Source organism: Amblyomma maculatum, chromosome 1 (genome assembly GCF_055883805.1).
Source record: "Amblyomma maculatum isolate TAMU_Amacu chromosome 1, ASM5588380v1, whole genome shotgun sequence".
NCBI lineage: Eukaryota > Metazoa > Arthropoda > Arachnida > Ixodida > Ixodidae > Amblyomma > Amblyomma maculatum.
The window spans coordinates 434,212,233-434,238,616 of record NC_139344.1 but is presented as its reverse complement, the minus strand read 5'-3'; the positions used below and the strand labels follow the sequence as shown (position 1 = coordinate 434,238,616).

General features: G+C 43.5%; 1 protein-coding gene across 5 annotated transcripts in view; it reads right to left on the bottom strand.

Moving 5' to 3' along the window:
• Window positions 1-1,754: 1,754 nt before the first annotated feature.
• The window catches only part of LOC146209431 (uncharacterized), a 95,495-nt gene continuing 70,865 nt past the window's right edge, over window positions 1,755-26,384 (bottom strand). For 4 of the 5 annotated variants that reach the window (XM_084600251.1, XM_084600274.1, XM_084600264.1 and 1 more), the window contains 10 exons: window positions 25,673-25,756; window positions 19,826-19,867; window positions 18,659-18,685; window positions 17,321-17,347; window positions 16,829-16,855; window positions 13,650-13,679; window positions 12,084-12,110; window positions 7,842-7,949; window positions 6,524-6,631; window positions 1,755-3,334 (listed from right to left, as the gene is read on the bottom strand). In XM_084600251.1, coding sequence (XP_084456377.1) covers window positions 3,228-3,334; window positions 6,524-6,631; window positions 7,842-7,949; window positions 12,084-12,110; window positions 13,650-13,679; window positions 16,829-16,855; window positions 17,321-17,347; window positions 18,659-18,685; window positions 19,826-19,867; window positions 25,673-25,756 — 587 coding nt within the window. In that variant the 3' untranslated portion in view covers window positions 1,755-3,227. The remainder of the gene's footprint in view (window positions 3,335-6,523; window positions 6,632-7,841; window positions 7,950-12,083; window positions 12,111-13,649; window positions 13,680-16,828; window positions 16,856-17,320; window positions 17,348-18,658; window positions 18,686-19,825; window positions 19,868-25,672; window positions 25,757-26,384) is intronic. The other variant, XM_084600269.1, reaches the window with a different exon arrangement.

Below are 26,384 nucleotides of genomic sequence, written 5' to 3'. Positions count from 1 at the left end.
CTACCCTCGTGGTGTATATGATGCATATTTTTGGGAAGAGGCTTAATGGTGAGCCGCTTTCTGATGGGTGTGGGTAGATCTTCATATAGAAACCATCGATCCGCCGCGTTGTTGCCAAGTGAAGCAATGGCGGCCTGCAAAATGAAGCGGCAGATCTACGGGAGAAGGGGCATTTCAGAGAGCACCGCGATGCTTTATCTGACGACGTGTTTCATGTAGGTTTGCTCAGCTATGTATGCAGGCTCGCTATTTGCTTATTTTTGTTTCAGAAAACAAAATTAAGTACCACAGAGCACGTTATGACGATACGCTCTGATATTACAATGTTGCTGACTTCTTATGTCGGGTGCTTTTTTTTTTTAATAGAGAACAAAAAGAATCTTCCTTTATTGCTTTGCATTTTACCATTTCGACACTAAGGGATACACACACGAGGCGTCACCCTATAGCCTCATGCCGCGATTTATTCAGTCATCTTTCGCTTTCTTTCCTTTTCCTTCGTTTGTCCCCCTCTGCACGGGTACGATAGTTTACTGGGAATCGCCTAGGTAACCTCCCTGCTATTTCGATCTTCTGTTTTTCTCTCTTTCTCAAAGATCTTTCGCGTTTCGCAGGAGCCTTTCGCGCACCAGCGCATGCAAATTTGACCGACTAAGTGAAGGCCCAGCGTGCATGTGAACACACACGCACGCACACGCATAGTCTGAGACCACGAACGTTGTCCTTGGACATGGACTATGCCGGCTGCGCGGGCGCCTCTTCGCCAGTGGTGGAACTAATTAGCAAATCTTTCGATTCCTTCTGTTTACCTGTTTACGATGAGGTCCTTATACGATTTAGTTCTTGCATTAAAATGAAGCTAATAAGTGAATGTGAGAGGTCACCGGTGCTTATGAGGAGCAATGCCACTTCCCGCTCCCATTCTACGCCAAGCCACTGCGAATATTCCGTTGCCGTTCTCGCGCTTCAGCTGCAACGCTCCTCGCGGGATCGTAAACTAGATCAGCACCTCTGTGCGTAGCTGCTGTCGAATGTCCGACCGGAAGTATATAATGATGATACACTGAGACTGCAACACGTCAACATATTTCACTCACCCTTACTAGCCCAAAGCGTCCGCGTCACGCAATGCGCCGGAGCAGTTCGATTCCTGGATCATGCCATTACGCAACCTAGCACCGTCTTACTGCACACGTCATGTGCACTTCACAATGTGAACAAAATGGTGAATTGTCTAGAATAGGGCCAGGGCCTCTAGTGGCAAGAGAATTGTTGAAATTCCCAATAATATTCATACTGCAAAAACCTGAATGTCACGAGTACGACTGTTCACACTGGGGATTATAACAAATTGTGCATATTATTTGTTTGGTTATTTACTAATTTTCGCTAGACATTTTACTTAAATTGTTTGCTTTGCCTCTCAATATATGCTTCCTCAATGTTACAACGTTTTCTTGCTAACGTTTATTGTTGCCCCATTTACTTTGCCTTTGTAACTCCGAAAGCGACCGCAATTGTGTGGCGCCATCTCTTGGTGTGCCGGTAACTGCGAAGATTTCTGTGCAGCGTGCGTCAACGTTGTGCGGAGCGCTCGTTGCACAACTTTTTATTCTTACACCGCGCTTGGGAACGACGATGAAGACGAAGATGTTTGCTGCAGAGCGCGAGAGTTCAAGGTCACAATTGCACCATCCATTGAACTTGAGGTTGGTGCCCGGGAGTAGAGCTAACGCTATAAAATAAAGAGGAGGTTATATTTGCGAGGTTTGTTTATTTTGATGAAAGTCATGCCATGCTGACACATGGGAAGCGCAGCTTCCTGTTCAGGTGACATTTGCGGTTAGTGTTGAAGCCACGAGCCATGTTGGAAGTCGTTGAAGAGCCAGGCAGCAGTGCTTGAATCCTACGGGCTGGCACTCGATGGTGAGTACACTAAATCAGTCAATATTCTGCCGACACGCTGTAGGGTGTTGTTGCTGTGATCGGATATTGTCTACAGCGGGCCTAAAGATGGTCTTGAGCACTCAGGGGTGTGTGTGTGGAGCAGCAGCGCCAGTGCATCTAACACCAACTAGCACTTGATTTACTCTTTCTCACAGAAATCATACAAGAAAACTAATAAAAAAGGTTTTGTAGCACACGCTGTCGCACGAGAGAACATGACATTTGGAGAAATAATGAGGACGTATAGAGGTATCAAATAGCAATTCGGATCTTACGTTATAATGAATGTGGTACTATATCGATGGGGTAAGGCGTTCTAATAATAAGAGAGATGGAAAACAGAGCTTTTATAAGCTATAAATGGCGAGAGAAAAAAACAAAACTACACTGTCAAAGTGTACAAGTGAAATGCATACGTAGACACAGTGATCTTTTGAGGGAATCTCAGAAGTAAGCTACGCTGCCATTTACCTAAAAAACAGATGTCAACCCGTCTTTTATTCGAAAAAAGGAGAGAGGAGATTGAATTAGCTGCTGCAAAGATTTAAAAAAGAAACGATATTCTAACCAATATGCGCGTCTTTTGCTCATTGGGTGGAAGTGGGGAAAGGGACGTCAGCCTGGACAGAAAGAAAAAAAAGATGGCAAGCTTTCACTGAGGAAATTAATTGGCTACAGTTGCCCTCAGCGTTAACCTTGAAGTGCGGTCTAGACTTGCGGGGAGACCTGAATTTATTTACTGTTATCCGCAACGCCATCGAGCATGACCTCATGGTCGTAGTACACATTACACAGGCCACAACAAAAGTTGCTGCTGTGAAAGGAAGGTTCTTTAGTGATGCATGCCAGTACGATGCCTACGTGACCATGCACGATGCACCACATGCATGAGATGAACAAGTATTGCAGTTCTCATCAGAGATCATGCTTAAAACTGAAAGCTTTAGAAAAGGCATTTTTAAACGTACCGTTGGTTGATGGCTAGCATCAGCCTGCTTTTTCGAATAAATGAGGCTCTTTGAAACCGTACTTCTAGGCTTGAAATGAGAAAAAAAGTGTTCCCTTTAAGTATGGAGTATACTGCGTGATGCGAAACCGTGCCTAAATTTTAACGCGATTGAAATCGCAATAGTTTGATCAAGCACTGATGGCCGCAGTGCACGTGTCCGGAGGGAGAACGCTAGCCTCTTTCTGATGCAACAAAGTGGAAGCCCGCAGTCGCGGCATCATCGCAAGCGGCACTGAAACCACTCATCTAGTCGGCGCTGGTCAGGCTAGTCCTAGCTGTGCACGCACTGGCAAGCGTTCCGTACAGCGCAGTCAGCCGAGATTAGCTTCTCGCCATGGGCCTCGAGACAGCGACGCCGGCACTCGCTTGCTTCGCACGCTGCAAGGAAGGAGAGATGGCGACCAGAATATCTATTAACACATATTTTCTTCGAAACAAAAGAACGGGTACACGTGCATATGGTTTGTTAGGTTGACATGCACAAAGAGTGAAGCCAGTGGTTTGAAAATGCGCTAGATGTTTTTTGCATAGTGTCCATGTGGTTTGCTTTATCGCCTCTGTGGCCTGCAGAATTTTATACGTTAGCTGTGCAGACTCCTCTCCCCCCCCCCCCTTCCCCCTTTGTCTGTATTACAAGTGGGCGGTATCGATAGAAAATTTGGAGAGGCTGCTTCAACTGCGTCTTTAAAGGTACAAAACGACAGCGTTAATAACTCCCGTTTGCAGTCTGCCCTTGAGAATCCTCTTTGACGCACATGCCCTTTTACTATTCAATTTATAAGTAATATTAATTTCTATTATCCTACACATATAGTCATTAGGGTTCAGTGTAAGTCACCACAAGTGTGAAAGACCGCTCGAGATAGATGTAGACTCCCCTTGAACTAAGCCACACAATGTGGCCCGGGATCAAATGGTCCCCGGTTCGCTTCCGTTGATACTACTGGCTTAAAGCAGCTTCCCGACTTGGCAGCTTCTGCCAACTCGTTCACCTCATGTGGCCTTGTGAAGTCACACAACCCAACAACCAATCAGTGTTTGGCCACATATGTCAACTGCAAATTACGTCCTCTCGGGGGCACAGTCTTGATTCTTCGCCCATTAGGCCGACGTACGATTTGGGCGAGAATAGGGAAATAACTTTATCGCGTTCTATACAGCAGATCCTGGATATATCGAAATGTTACTTTTATCGAACTCTCAGAATATGCACTTGAAAACACCATGCAAAAGTATATGAGCGGCCTTCGTCTTTATCGAACTTTCGATCAGGGGAACATTCGCTATATTAATCTGTGCGCCATGCCCTGCAAGAGAGGCTGCAAGAGAGGTCGGCTGCGCAGTCCTGGCCGCCTGCTGGAAGCATTAGCGCTGAAAAACCGCTGGACGAGGTAAACATCGAGTATAAATTAAAGTGGCCTTCGGTCTGGCCTGATCGTTTTCAACGCGACAGGGGTGCCGTGAGAGAAGGCGGGAATTTGGAGCACTAGTGGTCGTGCGGTGAAGCCAGCCTTGCCGACCGAAGACTTACGGCGGCTCTCACGTGACCGACTTCGCTGCTGAAGGACAAGAAGCCATCTGTGCCGTAAATGAATTACGTTATTGTTGCGCCTATAGTGCACCAGTAACAGAATTAGACTTGATCAGCACAGGCTTTTCCCGAAGCGTGATAGGCTACAGCTTTCATGTCAATTCCAATCCTAAAGGCACCTGTGTCATGTGGCTCAAGACGCGACCCCTGACACCCCGATCTGTTGCATATAAAATATTGAGAACGCGCTCTCCCGTCAACGTCTGGCACGAAGTGGCGCTCGGCGCGCGAGTGAGCGCGCGTGCATCTCGCGAGAAGCTGCACTTGAGACAAGCGGTGGGACGCGTATCGCCGCAGGAAACGCGCCACTAGCGGGATTACACCGTATTCATGCTTTTGGGTTACAGAGAGTTGGCATGTTCTATATATCGAAATATTGATATAATGAACTATTTCGCAATCATCTTAGGGTTCGATATATCTGATGTGGAATTGATTCCATCATCAATAACTGCACTCACATGATGTGAAATATTTTTAGAAGACAATGAGTAGAGTTGATGGTATGGAGTCACCAAGAAGGTCTACAGAGGATATTCGTTTTAAGATATTTTAGTAAGCTTCATGCGTGTTCTCAGGGGCAGAACAGTCGGGAGCTACAAGAAAATTTACGACGATCCAAGCTTTACCCTCATACATGCATTGACAGCTTACTGGACTCGATGCTTTTCGGTGTCAGGCAATGATCTACGGAAAAGGCTTGCGTGCAAAGTGGTGACGACTTTAAAAAGTGCTTAAAAGCAAGTTAGAAAACGTGTATAACTTTTCTTAGCGAAAACCCAAAATATTGCGGAATTATCTGCAGAATAAAAGCTTGGCTGAATATAGTAAGAAATACTGGTTGCTCGTGTGCGAAACCTCTGACGCTGACTTTCCATCGGATTCGCCTGCTAGGTTTAGTGGGATAAAAAGTTGAATTCCGAATGGCTCACATATTTATTTTCACTACTGTATGCTAGTCGATTGAAGCGGTCGAAACGAAGGTCTTTCAATACTCCGATGTGGTTGGTGTTATTCCAAACATGTTCAGAAAATGAAGAAACGACCCTGCGCATGCATGCAAAAAAGGGACCTCGATATATTGATTTCTACGTCCTCTGAAAGTTCGAATACACGAAACGAGGTATCTGCGTTATTATGCAGATACCGGACTTTAACGCAAAAAGCTTATATTTGTGCATTGCTTATATCTGTCGACATTAAATTAAACCACGCAAATACTGCATGTCAATATAGCGTCACAAGTCACAGACACTCATTAGGAAGATTTTTGTGCGACAAATACATTATCTCCGGGCGCTTAACAGTGCCAGAAAACCATCTTTTCAAGTTGTTCTAAAGTGTGCTGTGCCACGGTATGCGGGTCTTAACGTCCGGAACCAGCATCGGCTACGAGGGAACCCGCAGTGGAGTACTTCAGTTTTGCGACTATCTGAGGTTCGTTAGCGTGCACTCAAACAGTACAGTACATAGACGCCTTGCGTTTCACCTCCGCCGAAACGCAGCCGCCTCGAAAGGAATCGAACTCGCGTCCTCGAGATTACTAGCCGATTGCCCTATCCACATAGCCATCGCTGTGAGGATGATCATAATGTATACAGGGATTAGGCCGAATCGCACACGGAAAGCAACAGTATTTTGGCATTACTACTAGTGAAGACCAATTAATTTAAGCCACTGTTTATTGCACTGTTTTAGTGATATGCAACGATATCCCTACATGTGTTAATCATTAGTCTCCATTAAGTACTTTCCATCCGTGACAATGAACCAGATATAATAGAGAACTAACGGCACTGTTACGTACTGTTTTCTTTTCTTTGAAACGTTGCTTATGTACGCGCATTTTGCGTGTGTATTGAGAAGAGACTCTCTTCAGCATGGTAGTCTTGGATCCCCAGCTCCAGATCACATTTTAGTACGTCATGAACGGTTAGATGAATAAACACTTTTTGTAATCCCATCTCGGTACTCACGCTTGTTGAAGACGCATCTGCAGTTCTCGCCCTGGCACCCTGCGCTGAGCACCTGCTGGCCTGGATTGTTCTTGCGGCACATCTCAAGGCATAGCGATGGACTGCACGCTACAAAGATATGCACGGCGAAGAACTTAATCCACAAGTACTCTGTGCTCCAATATACGCCACTTTAAGAACATGTCATTTTTTGACCGTAACCTGTACTTTGTGCACAAGTGACGAGCCCTCTTACGTTGTTCGAATAGCAGGGTGCATAAGCATTTATTCATCCGGTTAGAGAGAAGCTGGAGCGACTTTAGTTCTTAAAAGAATTCACTCGCGGTATGCGTATGTCAGCATCCGTGTTGTGTGTCCGCGATGAGATAATGTATTTTACGAAGGTGCATCTAGACGGCACCTTTTTGATATGAAACCAGATCCATCGGCTTCGGCAAATAAGCTATTTTTTCTCAGTGCCCCCTCTTGTCATCTCCCGTGCGCTGGCCATTATGTGGACTCTGCATGTGGGGAAACAGCAGGGGATGCGTCTCGAAACTGACGACATACCGAGGAGGAGGGGCAGGCATTTCTTTGTTTACTTTTTTTTTTCATGACGCAGCATTTTAGGATGCCTTCGAAATAGCCCACGCTATGCGTTAAGACCCCGTTCTATATAAATGACATCCCCCCCCCCCCAAAAAAAAAGTGTTAAGCATACGCTGAATTATTACATGAAATTCGGTGTTTCTCCGAAAAAGTTGAACACCGCAGACATCCATCATCGCTTGCTTTAGTTCCTATCAGTAACAAGCGAGAACCAACAACGTGCTGAAAACACCGTTTTTCATTTAGAAAAAAGAAATAAATAAGTCGGCCGAAATTAAACATTCAATTCTGCTCAGAAAGTCTTGAGAGACTGTTTTTACGAGGTAGATTTTAATCGTCCAGCGTACATGGCATACTCTGGACAATTAGCTCAATTTCAGCTGCAAGAAAAATTGGCCGAAGTCATTCGGCAAGCCAGGCAATCTGGAAGTCGAATAGGGGTCCTTTCGAGGCATTCGGAATGCATATCGTGTAGCGAACGTACCCCTCCTTCCATTCGTTAACTGACGCTTAGTTATAGCGTCATTTGTCTGTGTGCTCCTAGTATCGAGACCGGCATCGCACGATACAGTGCGTATTGCAGGAACGCACCACAGAGACCAAGTAAGTCCACAGGAAAATGAGTCATTTACTCGAGAATAGCAAAATTTAATCGCCGCCCTCGTTGCCCAAGAATCGAAGTGGCAATAATAAAAAGCTCGCTGAAATTACAATCTTTCTTGATACTCACTTTCGGTGACTTCGCATTTGCAGGCATTCGCCTGGCAGCTGGAAGAATTGAGCCTCTCCCCGAACCGCTCACGGCACATTTTAACGCACTGCCTCTGGTCGCAGAACGCTGCAGTGAAGGAACAGAAAACAAAAACATATATGCTCACGAAGTTGAGGTATGACACTGAGAGCAATGGAATTACTATATGCATTCGCGACTGAAGAAACAAATTATACACTGCTTCCATACTAACGTTTGTCAAAAATTTGCAGGAATGTGGTTATGTCGCCCTCTAACATAGTGTACACTCTTTGCCAAAAGTGTAGAGCCCAGGGGCCAATTCGTACGTCTTGTAATACATTTCCAGAGTTCCGAATCTTTTAAGTGTAAGGTTTCTTATCCGAGCCTCTCCAATGGAAAGTACCTCCAATAATGCTAAATCAGCGTCACTGCATGGCCCAGAAGGAGAAGCCCTGTGCTTTACACGTTTAATTTTGAACCTACCTTGTCCTAACCTAGCTTGTCTTTTCTTCCTGTTGATAACCTCTTTAATCTCCTCTCCCACTTCCTTACTATCCCATTACTTCCGCCGCACCACTTCAGGTGCTTCTGATGATAGGTAGCAGATACCCGGGCTGGAAAACATCTTTTTACATCCGTTTCTTTATTTTATTTGAGCAAAAAAAAAAAAACACTTACTACTTACTTAGTCTACTGAAAAGTGGAAATGGCGAAAGCCACTTTACAGGATTGTTTCAATAACTGCATCGTCATTGTTATCGTTATTATCATGCTCACGCTAGGCAAGGAGAATTACGATCTGTTTCCTACGAGCCCGGCGTGGAGCGTAAATTTGCGTAGTGTAATTATGCTATGGACCTCCACTGTATATGGCACCCCAGAACGGCAGGCTGTCGCTGTGAAAGGGCTGAAAGACGGGCTCAAACTTATTTTCGAGAGAGTACGCATTGGTTTATCGCTATACAGAAAGCGGCTGCAAAACCTCTTGAATGGCTCTATAGGGTATAGCCTTTGTCGTCGTTTCGGAAGGTTTATAGCGACGAAGCCAGGCTAACGCTGGCTGACCACAATCCCCTGAATGTACAGTGCTGTACAAAAGTGGAGAGACCATGCGATTTGACAACAATGCATGCCAGCGTTTCCTGACGACGTAGCGGCTATTTTAGCGATTTGCATACGGTAACCCCATGATATACTTGCCCGATTGCCGGAGTATTTTTGTCAGGCACGCATTTTCATATAGAAAATCGGCAATGTCAGCGGGTTGCGGGGTTTCTCCACTGCTGCGCGGCACTGTACGGAGCTGTGCTATTCATGTTGTGATTAGGCTTTCGTTTTGTGAAATAGTGTGTGTCAGACAAAGGCAATAAAGAAAAAATATCCCGACGTGGAGCAGTTGTTTTTCGCGCTCTCTTGGGGATCAGAGGGATAGTGGTTCGCTTCCCGGTAGAGTCATAATAATTTGTTCTTTCCGTGCAAACATTTCCGTCGATGCCACCCACGAGCAAAGAAACGTTGTCGTCTTAATAATGCAGTCGAAACAAGAACTTATTAGTATTGATATTAATGGGGCCGAACACTGACGAAAACTTGAAGTTGATATTGATGGTATTGTAAAGGTTTTGCCTAGGAGGTCATTAACCGCGCACCTCAGTATTTAAGAAACGAGAATTTGTAATTTCAATTTGGCGTCGAAAATGGCATTAAATAAACAGAAGTGACCTTTTGATGCGAAACTGTTTTCAGCGCAGTGCACCATGTGACCAGGCTTGGGCGAAATATCAACCTTCTTTTTCTTTGTGGAGTGCTAGTTATAACTTATTTTATTTCACATTATCTCCAATGTGCCCTTTAAAGAAATAAACGCTCCTTCTGAATAACCCATGATGTATTCTTAGCGTTTCTCGCTAGGTTGTGTCACAGTGTTTAGAATAAAATTAAGCGGTCACTGATGAGCACTAAATTTTCGTAGACTAGCCGTACCTTCCTCTGCCGTAGCAGCTTCAAGTGGGGAAACTGAAATGGTCGCTACTGTACACTTATATGTTTAATTACTCGGTGGCGGATGATTTACAGTAGTTTTCAGTAAATCCTTTTTCCCGACACCCAATCATCATCGCGGTCTCCAGCATCGGCTTGAACAAAACCGGGCGCACCCAGAGATCGAAACATACTGGGCAAACCATTTACAAATCCTTTTCTGCAAAACCGATATCGGATCGACCCGCTTATCGGGAAAGGTTTTTTACTGCACCAGAAAAAAAAAGGAAAAAAAAAGAGCTGGACGGTAATTTAAATGCAGTGTTCAGTACTTTTAAGAGTTTTTGCTTGCCAAAATGGTGGTGGCCAAAATCAAGTTGAACATTCAGTCAACTGAGCCATTTAACATGCAAAATTTTGTTGCGACATTTAGTGTGATGAAAATAAATTTGAAACTTGAAAATGCGTGCCTTCAGGCTTAAGGTTTTATCGTTACCAGTTGTAGCCAGTAACTTTTCAAAGCACGGAGGGATCGAAAGATTGATTCTGTGTGCTTGGAATTTTTTTTTTTTTTTTGCGAAACACACAAAAGTTTAGCACGCGGCTGCAAATAGGTTGCTTGGCGCACCTTGATGTACAATGACAAGTGCAAGAATATCTTTTATTTTGCAAGTGGCTATCTCTAAAAATACTCTGCTTTCAGGATTTTTCATTGGCAAAAATGTCCTCTAAACCGACTGGATTTTATTTCGAAACACTGAGATGTGAGGGAGCTCATGACTTACTGGAAGTACAAGGTATGAGTTACTTTTGGAGCTAACTGGCGCTCTGTACCGGTAGGTTTGCTCAGGTTTTCAGAAGGTAGGTATGAAAAGTTATCAGGTATGGGCTAAATGTTTGGCAAACTACAAGCATTGTCTAACATGTGGCTCCCGTTACACTGTATTCTCCATCTCTCCCTTCCTTCCTCCCTCCGTAAAGAGCTTCTCGGAGTCTAATTTATTTAGTAAAACGTTATTGCGGGCTAGTTGCATCATGTTTGAATGAAGGAAAAGCTGCGTGAAAAAACGTGGACGAAATGAAAGGAACGAACGTAGGACCATGGGCGAAATCTGCGAACTGTTTATTAATACAAACGGAAGCACAAGTGTCTTGGTTTTCGCCTGTATAGCCTGTGCTTCCGCTTTCAAGAAGAAATGGTTGGTAGTCTGCGTTCGTTGCGCTGTGTTCGTTCTTTTCATCTTTGCCCATTCGAGTATTTTTTCCTCTCCTGAAGGATAATTTATCCTGAACTGATTGATTTATAGGAAGGGAAATGCGCGGTAACTGTCTCACTTGTTCTGTGCGGACACCTCAACCGCGCCGTAAGGGAAGGGAGGAAGGTGGGAGTGAAAGTGGAAAGAGAGAAATAGGGGCCGTAGTGAAAGGGGTTCGTTTCTTTCATCTTTGCCCTTTCAAGTATTTTTTCCTCTCCTGAAGGATAACTTATCCTGAACTGATTGATTTATAGGAAGGGAATTGCGCGGTAACTGTCTCACTTGTTTTCTGTGGACACCGCAACCGCGCCGTAAGGGAAGGGAGGAAGGTGGGAGTGAAAGTGGAAAGAGCGAAAGAGGGGCCGTAGTGGAAGGGGTTCGTTCTTTTCATCTTTGCCCTTTCAACTATTTTTTCCTCTCCTGAAGGATAATTTATCCTGAGTTTCTAGAATGGCAAGTTCTTACTAAGAGAAATTGCTGTTGGGCTATGTGGTCACAATCCTTCGTCACACTTCATACCTTAGTCTTAAGGTTCATCTTGTTTGTGCGCCTTTGAATATTTAAGAATGATTATTGAGGAGCAGCTACACTGTGGCAGTGGGAGTCAGGAAAGAGTGAAAGCCGTGTCTGCATTGCATGTTAGCTGCGCGGCGCGGAGGAGGTTCCGCCTTCAGCCCACCAATTCCTCTCTTTTTCCACAATACGAACAATTGTGACCCAGCTCAAGGTCGGTTCAGAAGCTAACGAGCAGTAAATCAACAAGGTTCTCCGTCATTATGGTGTAGATTTTCAGCAAAGGGAAGAAAACAAAGAACCGTAACCAGAAATTTTGAGCATATTTTCTGCTTTTTTTTTACGTGAGTTCAGACGTTTGACCGCCTCAATACGTCGTATTGAAGCTCAGCGTTCAAGACGACGAAAGCGAACGGAAATAGGTATCAGCAGCGTTGTACAGAAAGAAAGGTTCGATTCTCTCCCCACTTTCTTACCAGCCAGCACTTACCAAAATTCAGGTCTGAGCCAGTGCCAGCTGAAAAAAAGAATACGGTAAAAACGCAAGTTTAAGGAAAATGGCGACATGTTCAAATCATTTAAGTCAAAACGATTCGCCCTTGCAAAGGCTTTGTGGAAACAGTCACGCAAACAGCTTCATATACATCCTTGCCGATGTACGCACACTGATGTTACCATAAAATTAAAAACTCGGGACTCCATTCGATTGCAACAAATACAAAACATGCACTAACGTTAAAATTCATGCTTTGAAGGGGTGGTGTTAGTTCCACAATGCATTGCTTCCACATTTGAAATAAATAAGCGGCTTTTAAAGTCTTTCAATATAAAACTTAGCTCCCACATAGTCCTAAATTCTGCTTAAACTTTCGCCTCTGGCTGATAATGCGCCCCATAAACAAAATACGCTGTGCGGAATAAAGTAGGAAGCAGTAAAATATTCTTTATGAGATAATTAAAAGACAAAATTCGGCAACGTTTCTCTTTAAAAGGTGATGAGGAGGCAGAATGTATGCTATAAAGCTTCCTTCATGAAATGAAGGCATTTTAGTTTAATTACCCGCTATGAATTCATGCTGTAAATCATAGCCGTTAATTTTATTTATCAGGTTTTCCCCCTTGTGATCGATCGGCGAGCTAAGTTATTCAACTTAAAAGCTAGAACTGCGGGGATATCGAACGTGCTTTGTACTAGAGCCAGGAACTGAAAAATTCGAGGACACTTTGGCGACTAAAGTGATGAAAGACAAAAGCCTGAGTGCTGCATTCTGCTACGCGACTGTTGCGCATGTAGTGATGAATGATGCTACGAGTAAAGCGAGCGACTACTCTTTCACATTCTACGAGTGCATTTATTCAGTGAATCCTGCTTGGGAACGACGAAATCGCGCTCCTTGTATCTTCGCAGTTCTACGTTTAGTGGTGTGTGGTTGATTTTACCGGGTGAGTGCCATTAATTAGTAATTTATTATAAATTAGGCAATTGTCATTATTGATTAATAATTAATTAGTAGTCCATAATCAGTAATTTATAATTATTTATTAATAGGTTGTTAATTGTTTATTCAGTAATTGGTGATTAATTATTAATAATTAATTAATAATTGATTAAGAATTAGGCATTCATCAGTTATTGATCATTGATTGGCATATGGTCAATAAGGCATGCATTAGCGCCTACTGTGGTGGTGCTCCGTCATTGGTCGAGACCTCCATGAGTCATCCTGTCTCGACCAATCAGAGCCGCCGCAAAAGCTTGACACTTTTGCTGACGACAACGATGAGGCAATAAAAGCTTTCGCCTTAATAGATAGCTTCATAATCTCTATCCGATACATGTTCTTCCCTCGGGGTGCGGATGTGTTGACGATCTGTACTTGACATTGGAACTCAAAAAAGAGTGGCGAGGCGAAAGCGGCAAGCGAGTGAACTGAACGCCATATTGGGCAGCCGGGATAATAGCAGTTGGATTCTGCTTTTGTGACTTTCTCCTTAGGGGCTAAAAGCACTTCGAGTTTGATTTTCTGCGCACGAAAAGAAAACAAATTTTACTTACTGAAACCGGTAATAGTGGGAGCAGGCGTTGCTGGAAATAGAACAAAGCAAAAACCAAGCTTCAGTGAGCGCCGCGTGTGGTCACCGAACTGAGTAGAAAGATTCAAATTATGCCTACCCTCCCCTCCGCCTCGCCGCAGCCTTCACTGAAAAACGAGGCTTTTTTTTTACCAATTTTGCATTTCGCTTTGTTGTCATCGATCATTTGTCGGCTTGATGAGTACTACATGAAGCCAATTAAATTGTGGCTTAGCTTGAAATGAGCGTTAAAATGAAATCTAATTTGCCTCTACACATTAAGTCAAGTAATTTGAAAAAAAAATATCCTGCCTTAAACGAAACTAAGTTTTAATTAGCTAGAATTAGCTAAAATATAAAATGCCGGCCTTGCTGTTACAGACCGTGCTCCAGTTCGGTTACACACAAATATTTAAGGCATTTAAAGGGCAACTCCGCAGCGTTTAAAGGGCAACTCCGGAGGTTTTTCAACATTCGAATATCCTGGTAAAAATTTGACTGTAGGTTGTCCTTACACCTAGATGCAATCTACCAAATTTTGGCACCGTGCGATAATTCATTCGAGCGCAACAGGATTTTAAATTCTGCAGTTTTTGTAGCTTCAGTTGAGAAAAATTCTGCTGGCAACACTGCTTTTGTGACGTCACAAACAGTACACCCGCCTTACTGGCCACAGCCTGCGCGTTCATGAAATTTTTAGGCTTGTATTTGGCTCTCGCAGACATTTTATGTACTCCGTCATGATTTCCATGCTTTATTTCTACCATCGAATGCGCGTGCTAATGCTTTTCCAATACTGTATGTGACGTCACCATTTCGTCGACTGGAACGTCGTTTCTGGCTATGAAAGCAGTTTTGGTTTCGGTTTGTTGCTTTTCGTGTATTAAAATAGTTCTACTTGGAATTTCGAAACGCGATTTTTTGTCGGAGTCAGGACACACCGAGGATTGTAAGGTAATCAAAAACTCAAAATGATGTAAAAAGCACCGCCCTTAAACGATAGACAGTGCTCTGCAGCGGTGGCTCAGTTGTTAAGGCGCTCGACTGCTGTACTCTAGGATGCGGGATCGGGTCCTGGCCGCGGCGGCCGCTTTTCTTTGGAGGTGAAAGCAAGGCACCCGTGTGCTGTGCGATGCCAGTACACATTAAAGAACATCAGGTGCTTGAAATTTTCCAGAATTCCTCCACTACGGCATCTCTAGTTTGAGTCGCTTTGGGACATAAACCCTACAAACCGAGACAGACAAACCAGTTCTAATGAGTGACTTATATATACTATATGTATGAGCTTAAACAGAGTTGCGGGGAAGAAGTGCCTAAATTTAAATTCTATTCTCTTTTTGAAGCCAAGAAAGATACTGCGACAAAGGACCGAGCTATCGATCAGTACTAAGAACAAAAATAGGACGGATATGCTCTGCGTGGTCTTCAAACTCCTACTTCTAACACCTTACATGGCTGGCGCGAGCGGCAGTGAAGAAGCAGAAGAAATGAATTAGGACCAATAATTGCGAGAAAAAATTAAAACAGATAATTGCTTCTTTACGCATTCGTTGTGTTTGCATCTATCCAGCTGTCGCACTATGAAAATGAGCGCTGAAATGGCTAGTTTTTGGGTTACGTTAGAACAAGGTATCCGGAATATAGCTTCCTTTGCAGCGGACGCGAACCAAGTATGGCTAACGAATTTATGTGGCCATATTCATCATTAAGCTTCTTATTCTATGTGCATGTCAGTAGGAATTGAGTACACAGGAAGTGTTTTGAAGAGGCGCTAGAGTGAGGTTTTTTTTTTCTTGTTTATAGGGCTTGATTTGGTTTTGTTTCGGAGCTTAACGTCCCAAAGCGACCCAGGGTATGTTGAAGAACCACCATTTTGGGGTTCTTCTTGCCTTCTTTGGGGGTATTCCTTCTTGCCTCCACCGAAAAGCTGGCCGCAGTGGGCGGGATTTCACACCGTGTCTTTGGGTTCAGCAGTTTAGGGTCATAACTGATGTTCCCCTACGGCGGGGCTAGAGTGAGGTCACACCGGAAATATTCGAATAGGACATTTGGTTAAATGAAGCGTGAATTGATCACGCGACGTATAGTAAATAGAAAAGCGATATAACAATAGTCAGGGGCCCTAATTTGCATGCTATGTGTTCCTGAACGTGTTCTCTCACGAAATGTTTATAGATATTGCATGGACAAAATACCTCGGCCATATTTGCAATAAAAGTCCTGTCGTGGCTTTATCTACAAATCACAGGTACCTGATTATTCACTTTATGCATTTGTTGAAATTGGCTCCACAATATTCATTACGCCAAGGGAAAAAAGAACTTCCCAGTAGACGCATTTTCTGCGCAGGACCAGTTTGCTTGTAACAGCTGAGAAGTGAAATGGCAAATTTTTGAAAATTCTCGATAAATAAGGAAGCCAGTTTTCCCATTCCGCATGGGTAATTAGCATTTCTTGAACTGAAAAGTATCGGGAAAAGTAAATACGTGGCTAAGAGCGCTGAGATCAAATGTTTTCTACAGGATGAAATGATCTTTTTATTTACCGAATGCTGTAGGAATGAGTCAACGATCGAGGGGCGTTCAGGACAAATTAAAAAAGGAAATAATTACAGCGAACACCGCTGAAAGTAAAAACTGCTTTGTCTCTATTACATATTCGTTGTCACGTTCCCATCCGTTAAAAAACCAGTGGTGTCCAAAGTACTTAATTTCACTGGAAGCAGGGTGCACAAGCCTTGAGCAAAGCTATAGTCACATGTGGTAGGATTTACATGAACCAAGAAAGGCACGTTAAAAACAAGTCGGAAACGAAGGCATCATGTCAGTGAGGCATTTTGTATTGTTTATCTTGTGTTGTCTCTTTATTAAGGTCATGTTCAGCAGCCGTCGAAAATTCAGCAAAAATGGTTCTTTCTCTATATACATTCGGGTTTCTGCACAGTGAGCGCTGAAGAGACAAGAAAGCATACAAATACATAATATATATAAAGAGCAGAATAGGGGGCTCATAGCAGCTTTTAAACGATTCAAGCGTTAGTATGTAGTACGCAGCTACTTTATGGTGAAAATAGTTCCACGAAAAGGCCTGTTTAGTGGGAAATGGAGTTGATGTATGTGTACAAGCCAATACGCGACAGAATTAGAAAATCTCACTCACTTGTCCGTGTTGCAGGCCGGAATGTCGCTGAAAGCAGGTAGTTAAAGTTAGCAAGAGCGGATAAGCAATGACAGTTTAGCGAGAAATGATGTCTGTCACACGCTTTGAAACCTCATTCTATTTACAAGTATACTTATTCGCTCTAATATAAACATATTGCCATATTAATGTAAAAAAAAAAACAGTATATGCATCAAGTTTACTCTCACATTCTGTTCTTACACATAAAGTGGAGAATATACATTTTACCGACAATTGATGAAGTTTAAATAAACTCGGAGAGCGACAACCTAAGGCTTTGCCGAAGGGCGCTCGAAGTTTTCCTATTTGTTATAATCACCCTACCGAAAAACTACGCTTCACTGAACCTATCTGAAGAAGAAATAAACTAATGAGTGCTTTATTACAGCCTTTAGGCTGGAGTATAAGGTAATAAATACTGATCTAGAATTGTCACATTCTATTAGGTTAGAATCTGGCCCAGCTACTTACAGAACGCCGTCCCAAAGTTGAGTGTTGCTGCAAATAGAAAAATCGCGGTCATTAGCGTTTAGGAGCAAGCGAAGGCAGTAGTGGCAAAGGTAAACCTACAAATAAAAAAAATAAAAATAAATAGAGGAAGGTTTTTTTGGTTGTTAGTTAGGCCTAATAGAGCTACGTGGCATACTTCATAATCGTGCAAGTGTGGCAGGTTAGAATGAGTTTGTAAGTGTACCGTACTCTATCTACAAGAAACTGCTCAGGGGTTCTGTCTGCCGTGGCGTGTAGCATTCAAGTTAATGTTGGTCCGGGTTTATTTCGCTGCCTGCATGCAGAAGCCATACTTCCTTTTATGCTTCCATACTTCCATACTTCCTTTATATGTCAATACCTGTGCACGAAGCGAACTTGCCACTTCTTCGAGAACAATGCTACACGTAACAGCGCTGTCTTATTTAAGAAAATTTTGCATCCACCCTCTCATCATCAGAGGGTTGCCAACTAACGTCCACAGTCAGTAGAATTTTAGCTGCTGACTGCATGTTTAGTAGCATGTTTAGCATGCTATTACACCCCATTTTCGTAAAGTTAAACTGTTTCGTTAATATTTCTGTGGCACCATTTTACTATGATGGTTGGAACGTGATCAAATGAAAAACAAAAAGGAGTCTAACAAACTGCTCTTCATGTTTTTGGCTACGACTCGTTTACAAACAATGTAGCCGGGGAAGTATTAAAGATAACAGTAGCAGCGCTAATTATTATATTTGGTGTCCATAATCAACAGTCAAAATAGCAGCTGAATGTGTCTTTACTTCGGTCGCTTTTCGCATTCGCTCAGAGCAAGTATATGACGCGTAATTCATCAAGCTTTACGGAATTCATTACGGAAATGTGTTGCAGTGTCTGGAGGCCGTGTTTTGCAGGGTTATTTTTTCTGTTCTTTTCGCATTGGTCGCGACATAAGGCGCGACAAAGACAACAGAAGGCGGAAGCAAACAGCCAAAAACAAAGCACGAGTAGTCAGGTTGCGGAGTTGTCACTATCCGCTCTATACCACTGCCAAATACCAGCTGTGTACTACAGAAACGCGCACGAAACGTGTTTAAACAAGTACGTCATGTTTTGGGAGTATACTGCCACGACCGGCGTGATGACATCTTTTAAAACATACGTCTCTGGGAGCCGCGACCGATGGAAGAAGACCAGATCAGACGGAACTGATATGGAACATGCTAGATCTGAGGCCTTCAGGAGCATTATGTCCGCATATGTTGTAAACACTGACATTTTCCCTGCCTTTCAACGTACTGAAAACGATGCAGTGAGGTGGAAGTTACAGAAACTCACCTAATCGAGTCTGGGGTCTGGCGGTCGCTGAAAAAAAAAAAAAAAAAAAAAAAGAAGGCTAGAAGTCAGACGCACGTAACTTGTACGGAAAGCAGACAAAGTGAACGTTAAATTTTACTGCAGATTATGAAGAGAACAAACTGCAGTTGGCTTGTGTGTAGAGCGAGCAGTCCTCCTCTATCGGACGCATCTACTAACTGAACGTGGATATTCTTTTTGACGCGGAGTGTGACAAACAACATGCGATATTCAGTAGCAAGCCTAAAGGCCCGTTCACACCTGCGACCAAAACGGTCGCACAACAGCCGGCCGTGGGACCGTTTTGGTTAAATAAAGCAACTGCCGCGAATCGCCGCATTGTCAAAAAGCGACCGTCGCAGGTCATTCGGTTGAGCGCTGCTTGAATTTCTCGCCTTGCGACTGTCGATCGAAAACAGGCAACTAACTAATCAGCGGCGCATCTGAATTGAAGTTTGATTTACACTCAGCTTTTCGATGGTGGTGAACAGTGAAAATCGACAATTATTGTACCAAACGAGACTTCTTCGGGAAAACGGTCCGCGGGTCGCCTTTGCAATTGTGCACGTCGGTCAAGCTGAGCGGCTCTTTGGTCGCATGCGACAGCCGGTCGCACGCCCTACGCGACTCACAAGTGTCAATTGGCCTTAAGCTAATTAAATGGAAATTGAGAGCAAATTGAAGGCGGCTTGTGTGTGGATAGGGTGGAAAGTTTGCACGACAAAGATGTTGCTTTAACAAAGAACAGAAGTTTGTCAGCAAGGAAAAGCAAAAAAAAAAAAAAAAATTTCGCCCCATCACAGGCCGATTCACAACTAAGATGCGCGCGTGCACAGTTTTTCGGCTTGTATTCCTGAAGCTAGGAAACACTCCGTAACGAGAATCACAGAGTTAATTTTGGAGTAAACGTTGTCAGTTTGAGTCGGGCGGCGGCAGGAATGCACTTTAGTTCAATTTTCTCAGCAACAAAGGGCCATTTTGCTTCCGTACAAACATCAACGTACCAAGAATGATTCATTGAATCTTTTAAAATAATAAAAAATGCATAGAGATTTGGTTTTTCCATAAGAGGCTGGCAATATTTCTGCAGCCAGGAAGTCTAAATGTATTTTATTCGCAACTTTTCTGAACTGGTAGATTGCTACTCACTCGTAGTAAGTGTAGTTCCAGTGTTGAGGGCACTAGCGGGCACTGGAATAGCAAACAAGAGAACAAGACTGAATGGTGGAGGGTTAGTTCTTTATACTACACCGCAGCGTGTTTTTTTTCTAAGTGCGAAGCGAACCACCTTGTACACCACGCCGAGTGAATTCAATCGCTGAAACAATAATGAAACCGAATATAATTAGAAAGCGAAATGTTTTGACAGCAGCAAAATGAATAGTGTAGCATAATCATAAAACATATGTTCTAAAAAGAAAAAAATGCTTGTAGCCTTGACAGAAGCATTTTAGGTTTCTTTGTGTTATCGTCTGGACATACAGTGCCTTGACAGAAGCATTTTAGGTTTCTTTGTGTTATCGTCTGGACATACAGTGCACAGGGGAGGTGTTCCAGCATGCAGCATTCGCAAAGGCTCAGCACATTTCAGGAAAAAAAAAATGAATCTAAATGTCTGACGAATTGTTCCACTATAGAGATGAGACGTTGTATATAACCACTAATGTGTCCTCCAGAAATACTTTTCTGACATCCTAATGTTTTTTGACGCGTTGTAATTAAAAAGTGTTTACCTTTGTGCTCAACATTACCTTGCTGCCAGAAGAAAAAAGATTAGCGTGCATTGTCAGCCTTGCGTAGCAAAAGTGAACTTAATTTTTTGTCGTCATTATATAATACGCCATATTTAATACGAAGAGGGTTACCAGTCACTGAAATCAAGAAAGCATCGGGTATTTTTGTTTTAATCAATGCAAAATTATGTAGTCTCGGAGATACTCACTTTGCAACAAGGAGAAAAATTAGGAGGACGCTTAATTCGCGTTAGGAGTATACGTGATCGCTATTTCATTCCGCCAATTTTCGGCATTGAGAGAGTAGTACAGAGGTTGGCGAAGTGTTAAACGTCTTTAGTTGGTCTGGTATTTATGAAAAAGAAGACGCAGTATCTGTAGAACTTCTCGGTAGACACATACATTTACGATGAACGGCATACAATTCGAGGAACGTAAATCGTACGCTCGAATCTTCACCGAAAACTAGCCCGCATTTCGACTACCAGATAAATGCTAAGCGGGGAGGAAAATAGTATTACACCAACCCTAAAAGCTGCGCAAGGAAGCTAGCGCCGGAATTTTGATACGAAATCACGTCCGTACTTTCACGCTTCAACCACAACGAGAACTACAGCGCCGGCTTTTCTCCATGCGACACGGGGTCCATAATGATGTCGCATTAAGTGCACCCATATGCCGCCGGTGTGATGCGAACGCATGACCTCCGAATTTCACATCCGGTGCTCTACCGACTGAGCTGCGGCGACAGGTCTTCAATCTTCGATTTTCTCTGTTATTTATGACGCGCGAAATCTATCATTGGTATGGTTTGGTTTGGTTTGGTTTGGTTTGTAGTGTTTGACGTCCCAAAGCGACTCAGGCTATGACAGGCGCCGTAGTGAAGGACGCCGGAAATTAAGACCACCTGGGGATCTTCAACGCGCACTGGCATCGCACAGCACACTGACGCCACTCCGTTTTACCTCCTTGTTTAAACCCTTTGCCAGCGCCACCCTGGTCCATAGCGGCGGACGTAGCTACTCCTAATATTTGCAGCGAGTGTCACGTGACGTGATCTAAGAGAGAGGATGGGAGCATTCGATGATAACCTTTTTTCACTACATATGACATCATGGCTGTAATAATCGAGGCCTCTTTAAGGCTAATCAGCAAAAGAATACAGGGAAGTAAGAGACTCCTTCTGAGATGTATGAAAAAAGCCAACATGCACTGAATAAAAAAAAAAAAACAACACAAGAAATTTTTGCGTTAATTATTGCAGATAATTGCTTACAAAGCAGAAGAAAAAAATGACCATATTGACCACGGTGCTAATGGGTTTTTTTCCTGTGCTAGATTACGCTGTAATTTCACATATTAACAAAAACCACCTATGCTTTCTTTCAGGTCAGTGCCTGTTGCATCTATCCGAACCATATTGAACGCGGTGAATATGAGGTGCGAGGTTTTTTCTCAGCAAGATTACACTGTAATTTCACATTTGATTAAGAAAAAACCTCTACGCTTTCTTTTATGTTAGTGCCTCCTGCCTCTCTTTGTATGTCTTATAACGAGCGCCTGAGTTCTCTAATCTCGTTTGCTGGACGCCGAGTTTAAAAACAGAGCATGGTGCAAAAAGCAAACAGAAACGTTGCATCCCATTTCACCTACCTTTGTTTTCATTGAAAAATGTTGAAAAACACACAAAATCTTATCAGTTTTGCAAAACGTCAGCGCGCAATTTTTCGTAGCGCCTTAGTGTCAGTGGATCTGTGACATTGCTGATGATGAGGCTACTCGCCATCGAAAATTGATCATGTGTGGCCTGTTATGAGCCTTCAACGCTTGCTTATTAGTGGCAAAGATTGCAACTCACACGCATACATGAGCGAATCGGGTTGGATTGGCATGTAGTGTACTCGCAAAATCTCTGTAATGTGTCATGAGCTCGCCATACCGTAAGTGAGAAAGAAAAGTGAAAGTATTGAGTGGATAATCAATATTTTCAATACCGCGAAGACTGTTGCGGTATATGAACAGCAAGTTCGGCTTGTTAGTTTTATTGTGGCGAACCCAGCGCGAGCATTAAATTGGACAAGTCAGAAAACTGCTCAAGGCGTTAAAATAGAAAAGTTGCAGGGAAATAAAAGATTTCCACAGTTGCGGTCAGTACTTATATCATCGGACACAATGACAATAGCATAGGCTAAGCAACTCGCGTTTCGTGACGCTATTGTGAGAATTAAGATCCTTTCTCGATGTAGTGTACTTATATGTGTGCTCTATGCACATCTCAGCATGAAAAGTTCGCATAAGGAATACAGCTCACCACTGACTTTGGCCCCGATTGAGCTCGTAGGACAGACATCGTCGATGTTCCGAAATCTTTTTTTGCGTTATGAGCGAGTGTGAATGAAAACTTCCGGTCTTCATTCATCTTCAGAATTAAACCACAAGGACAATTTAGCTGCGACAAAAGACACTTTAGTATACGTAAGAGCACACTGCTGCAAGATCATACTATCAGGAGAGCGCAAGGCCTTTCTAGTTCTGACGCGAAAAGTGAACAGTGATGACTTTCATCATTGAAACATTGGCTGTCATTGCGCGTAAACGTAGAAAAAAGTATTATAAGCAGAATAAGGTAGTTGACCACGAACCAGTTTTAAAGCTTTGCAAGACAACCTATCACTGGAGCCAAAAAATGAAAGCGGCAAGCCTGGCTTACCACGCTTACTGGCTAAGGGCAGAATAAATGGTTTCGCGTCTACCGCATTTCACAAAGTAACATTTATTATGCTTTCTAAATCAGTGTACTTTGCTTGCTAATAGGAGACTGCTTCAGTAAGATATTGGAGTTAATCTAGGCTGAGACGTGCGGAGAGATTCCGACAGAAAATAATGCGGGATTCAACGACGAAAAAGCATGAATCTGATGACAGGCTAAATGTGATGATCTGTATGAATGGTCGCCGCAGGGAAAATGAATTTGACTTGCTTCGATGAACATAATTACGAAACAACTATTTAAAGCGCATTTTATGCGCGCAGTACGTACGAGCATGTGCTCACGCATTTTAGAAACGCCACGTGCAAAGCTTTATTGGCATTTCATGCTAAAGAGTGATCTTAGAGAAGAGAAGCGGAGAAGGTTTGAGCTAGAGGTCCCATCTGTCTATATGGACAAAACAAGACAAAAATAAAAAGGTTTTGATTCCAGGACCTGCAAAGATGCTTCTTCAGGTTAGGCCTGTGAGCGGCGGTACCTTATGTCAAAGAAACCACGGCACCCCTGACCTTAAGCAAAGAGACGCGCATCATTTGGGCCGACGGAGAAGCTAGTGCTTCCTAGGAAGTTCTGGTGCGGGCCCTTCGAAGATGGAGACATGGCGGCGGACGTGGTGCTGTTATTTTATGTATAACCTGCCCCCACGATTCCAGAGGGCGCGCAACAAGCGGCAGAAAGCGACCGCAGCTCGGTCATCCTCCTGACAGGGGTTGCGTAATGATATCCGCACATCCTCGTTTCCGCGTGTCTGTTAGTGCGTGTGTGACGAATATCAGGGCTCGAAGACAAAGAAGACTCAGCCATGCGATAGTGAGGAGCGGCGGAAGAAAAAGAAAATGTAAAACAGGTGCTCCCGCCGATCCTACAGCTGTTTCTCAATGGTCTTGCGAAAGGAGGCATCCGGAAGTTACACGCCGCATGGAAAACACATTCGATGGTACGCTCTCTGCGTCACTGCTGGAACGTATGCTCGAACAAAAGTCTGAACAGCAGACTTCCTTTCTGAACATTTTTGTTATGCTGGAACACGATAAATAAGGTGAGCTGCATAAAAACGGCCTAATTGGATCTCATTTCTTTGTTCTAAACACTGAGTGAGCGCTGTTGTAAAAGAAAATCTGTTAAAGAGCGTTGTAAAGATTAAAGAAAAGCGCGACTCACGACGACAGTCCGTGGAAGCGGCTGTGATCGCAAGTGCCCGTGCCGCACCTAAACAACCCACCATGCCTACATCGCTCCCCTGCCATTCTACCTCTGCTGCCCAATGGCTCTTCTTTGCCGCTTATTGTGCAGATATTTCAACAAGCACGATGTAGGTACAATAAAATAAAATGATTTTTACAAAAGGCGGCTCATGACGGCACCTGGCCTTTCGTTTTCGTAGCGACCGCTACTTGTAACGTCACGGCACATACGCAAAGCGACAGCGAGATGTGACAGCAATTACGGCATTTTGCATGCAGTCATCCATGCATTGCACGTAGATGTGATGCATCCGGGCGTAACACGCACCTGGCGGCTGCTGCTGAACGGATTTCTATACCCTCGCCATTCCGCCGGTGTTGGGGAGCGAGTTGATTCGCTTTGCAGCATGTCACAAAGCGTAGCCATGGTTTATGCTCGTCTATTCAAAGTCAAAGTACTCAGCTGCCAGAACACCTGTGAAGATAAATAACTACAGCCCAGCCAGTATGCCACCAAACTCTCAATGCAGGTTTACTTAAAACGATAAGTATCATCAGAACTGACATGAATATCGACTCTGTTACTCGTTTGGGCATGAAAACACACCCAGAGTGCTTTCTTGTCTGCTGGCCTTCCTGGTGCGTCTCTTAGTTCTTGTTTGTTTAAAGAGAGCTTCCTTTCTCTTTCCCTCCCTAATCACTCAGTCTGATTATCTTTCCCGAAGTCCTAGAGAAAATGCGCAGACTTGCTTCTTATAGGGTAACCTGGTCACCAGAGATCGTTTAGACCCGTCGTGTGGCGAAGTTCGCCTAGATGGTTCACTTCCCTGTGCCTTCAGCTCAATACGTAAGATTTCACGTGTAGAAGAAGGAAGACAAAATAAATAAATAAATCTAGCTTACTGCAACGCGTTGGGATAGGCGTGCAATTAATTGGCTGTATTGCGCGATTATGGATGTAACAACTTGACTTTCGAACTCAGCAGCAGAACTCGAACACGCCAATTAGTGAATCAGCCGCCTGTAAATTGCTCACCCTGACACATCATACGCTGCAAGGATGCGAGTACATCCGAACGTGACCGCATGCACTGTACGAGATTATCTACGCGCATATGCACAAATGCAGATTCGTATGCACACCATAGGCCAAGTACACGCAATTCAAGATATTCGCTCGCGGACGAGCTATCAGCATAAATGTACGCGGATGCGGCCAGTTGTGGCTCTTGCCGAAGGCATAAAACTGTTCGAAGAGGCAGGCAGTACTTTGTGCAGCAGAACAAAAAGCGTAAAACTAGTGCCGTACCAAAAATGCGCCTTCTAGGAGGTGTAGGGACTGGGACAGTGTTGCGTTCCGCGTTGATAGCGTTGAATGACCTTTCAGCAAAAGCTGTAAGAAAACAAGTGCAAAACAAGGTGATGTCAGTCTTCTCGTTGCACCAATGGGAATCAGTACGATGTGTGCTGACGAAGAGGAACCTCAGCTAAGAAGAACGTATTAGAAACATAAATAACACATAATGCGCACCGAATTGAGATATTTATAGTACTTATGTTTTTAATGCTCTTATAGACACTTTTTTTGCAGTTCTTATTTGTGGGAAGTGATTGCTGTAAATGTTTGGGCACTGTCAATATTAGATATTTAATAGTAGGTTAGGAAGTCTGTAATGTACACCTATTAGTCACTTAACCTAGCTGCTATGTGAAATAGACGTGAATGGTATGACCGTCGCTCTCGGCGTGAATGAATGTTTTCGTTTGAGATCAGCCTCTGTGGTTACGAAGCATTTGTTCTGCGCAGGAGTGCGTTTACGCGATATACTTATATGGCGTTTTGTTATGAAACTTTAGGAATGCCGGCAAAACCGATCACTTTTGTTTCCCTAAAAGCATAGCTAGCACACTTCTGCCAGCGCTGCCATGTATGTACGTGTTTGTCACAACAGGCCTTTATGAATTCCGGAAGAATAAATTAGGTCATGACAGTCCTACGATATCATTTCCTATGGTATGCT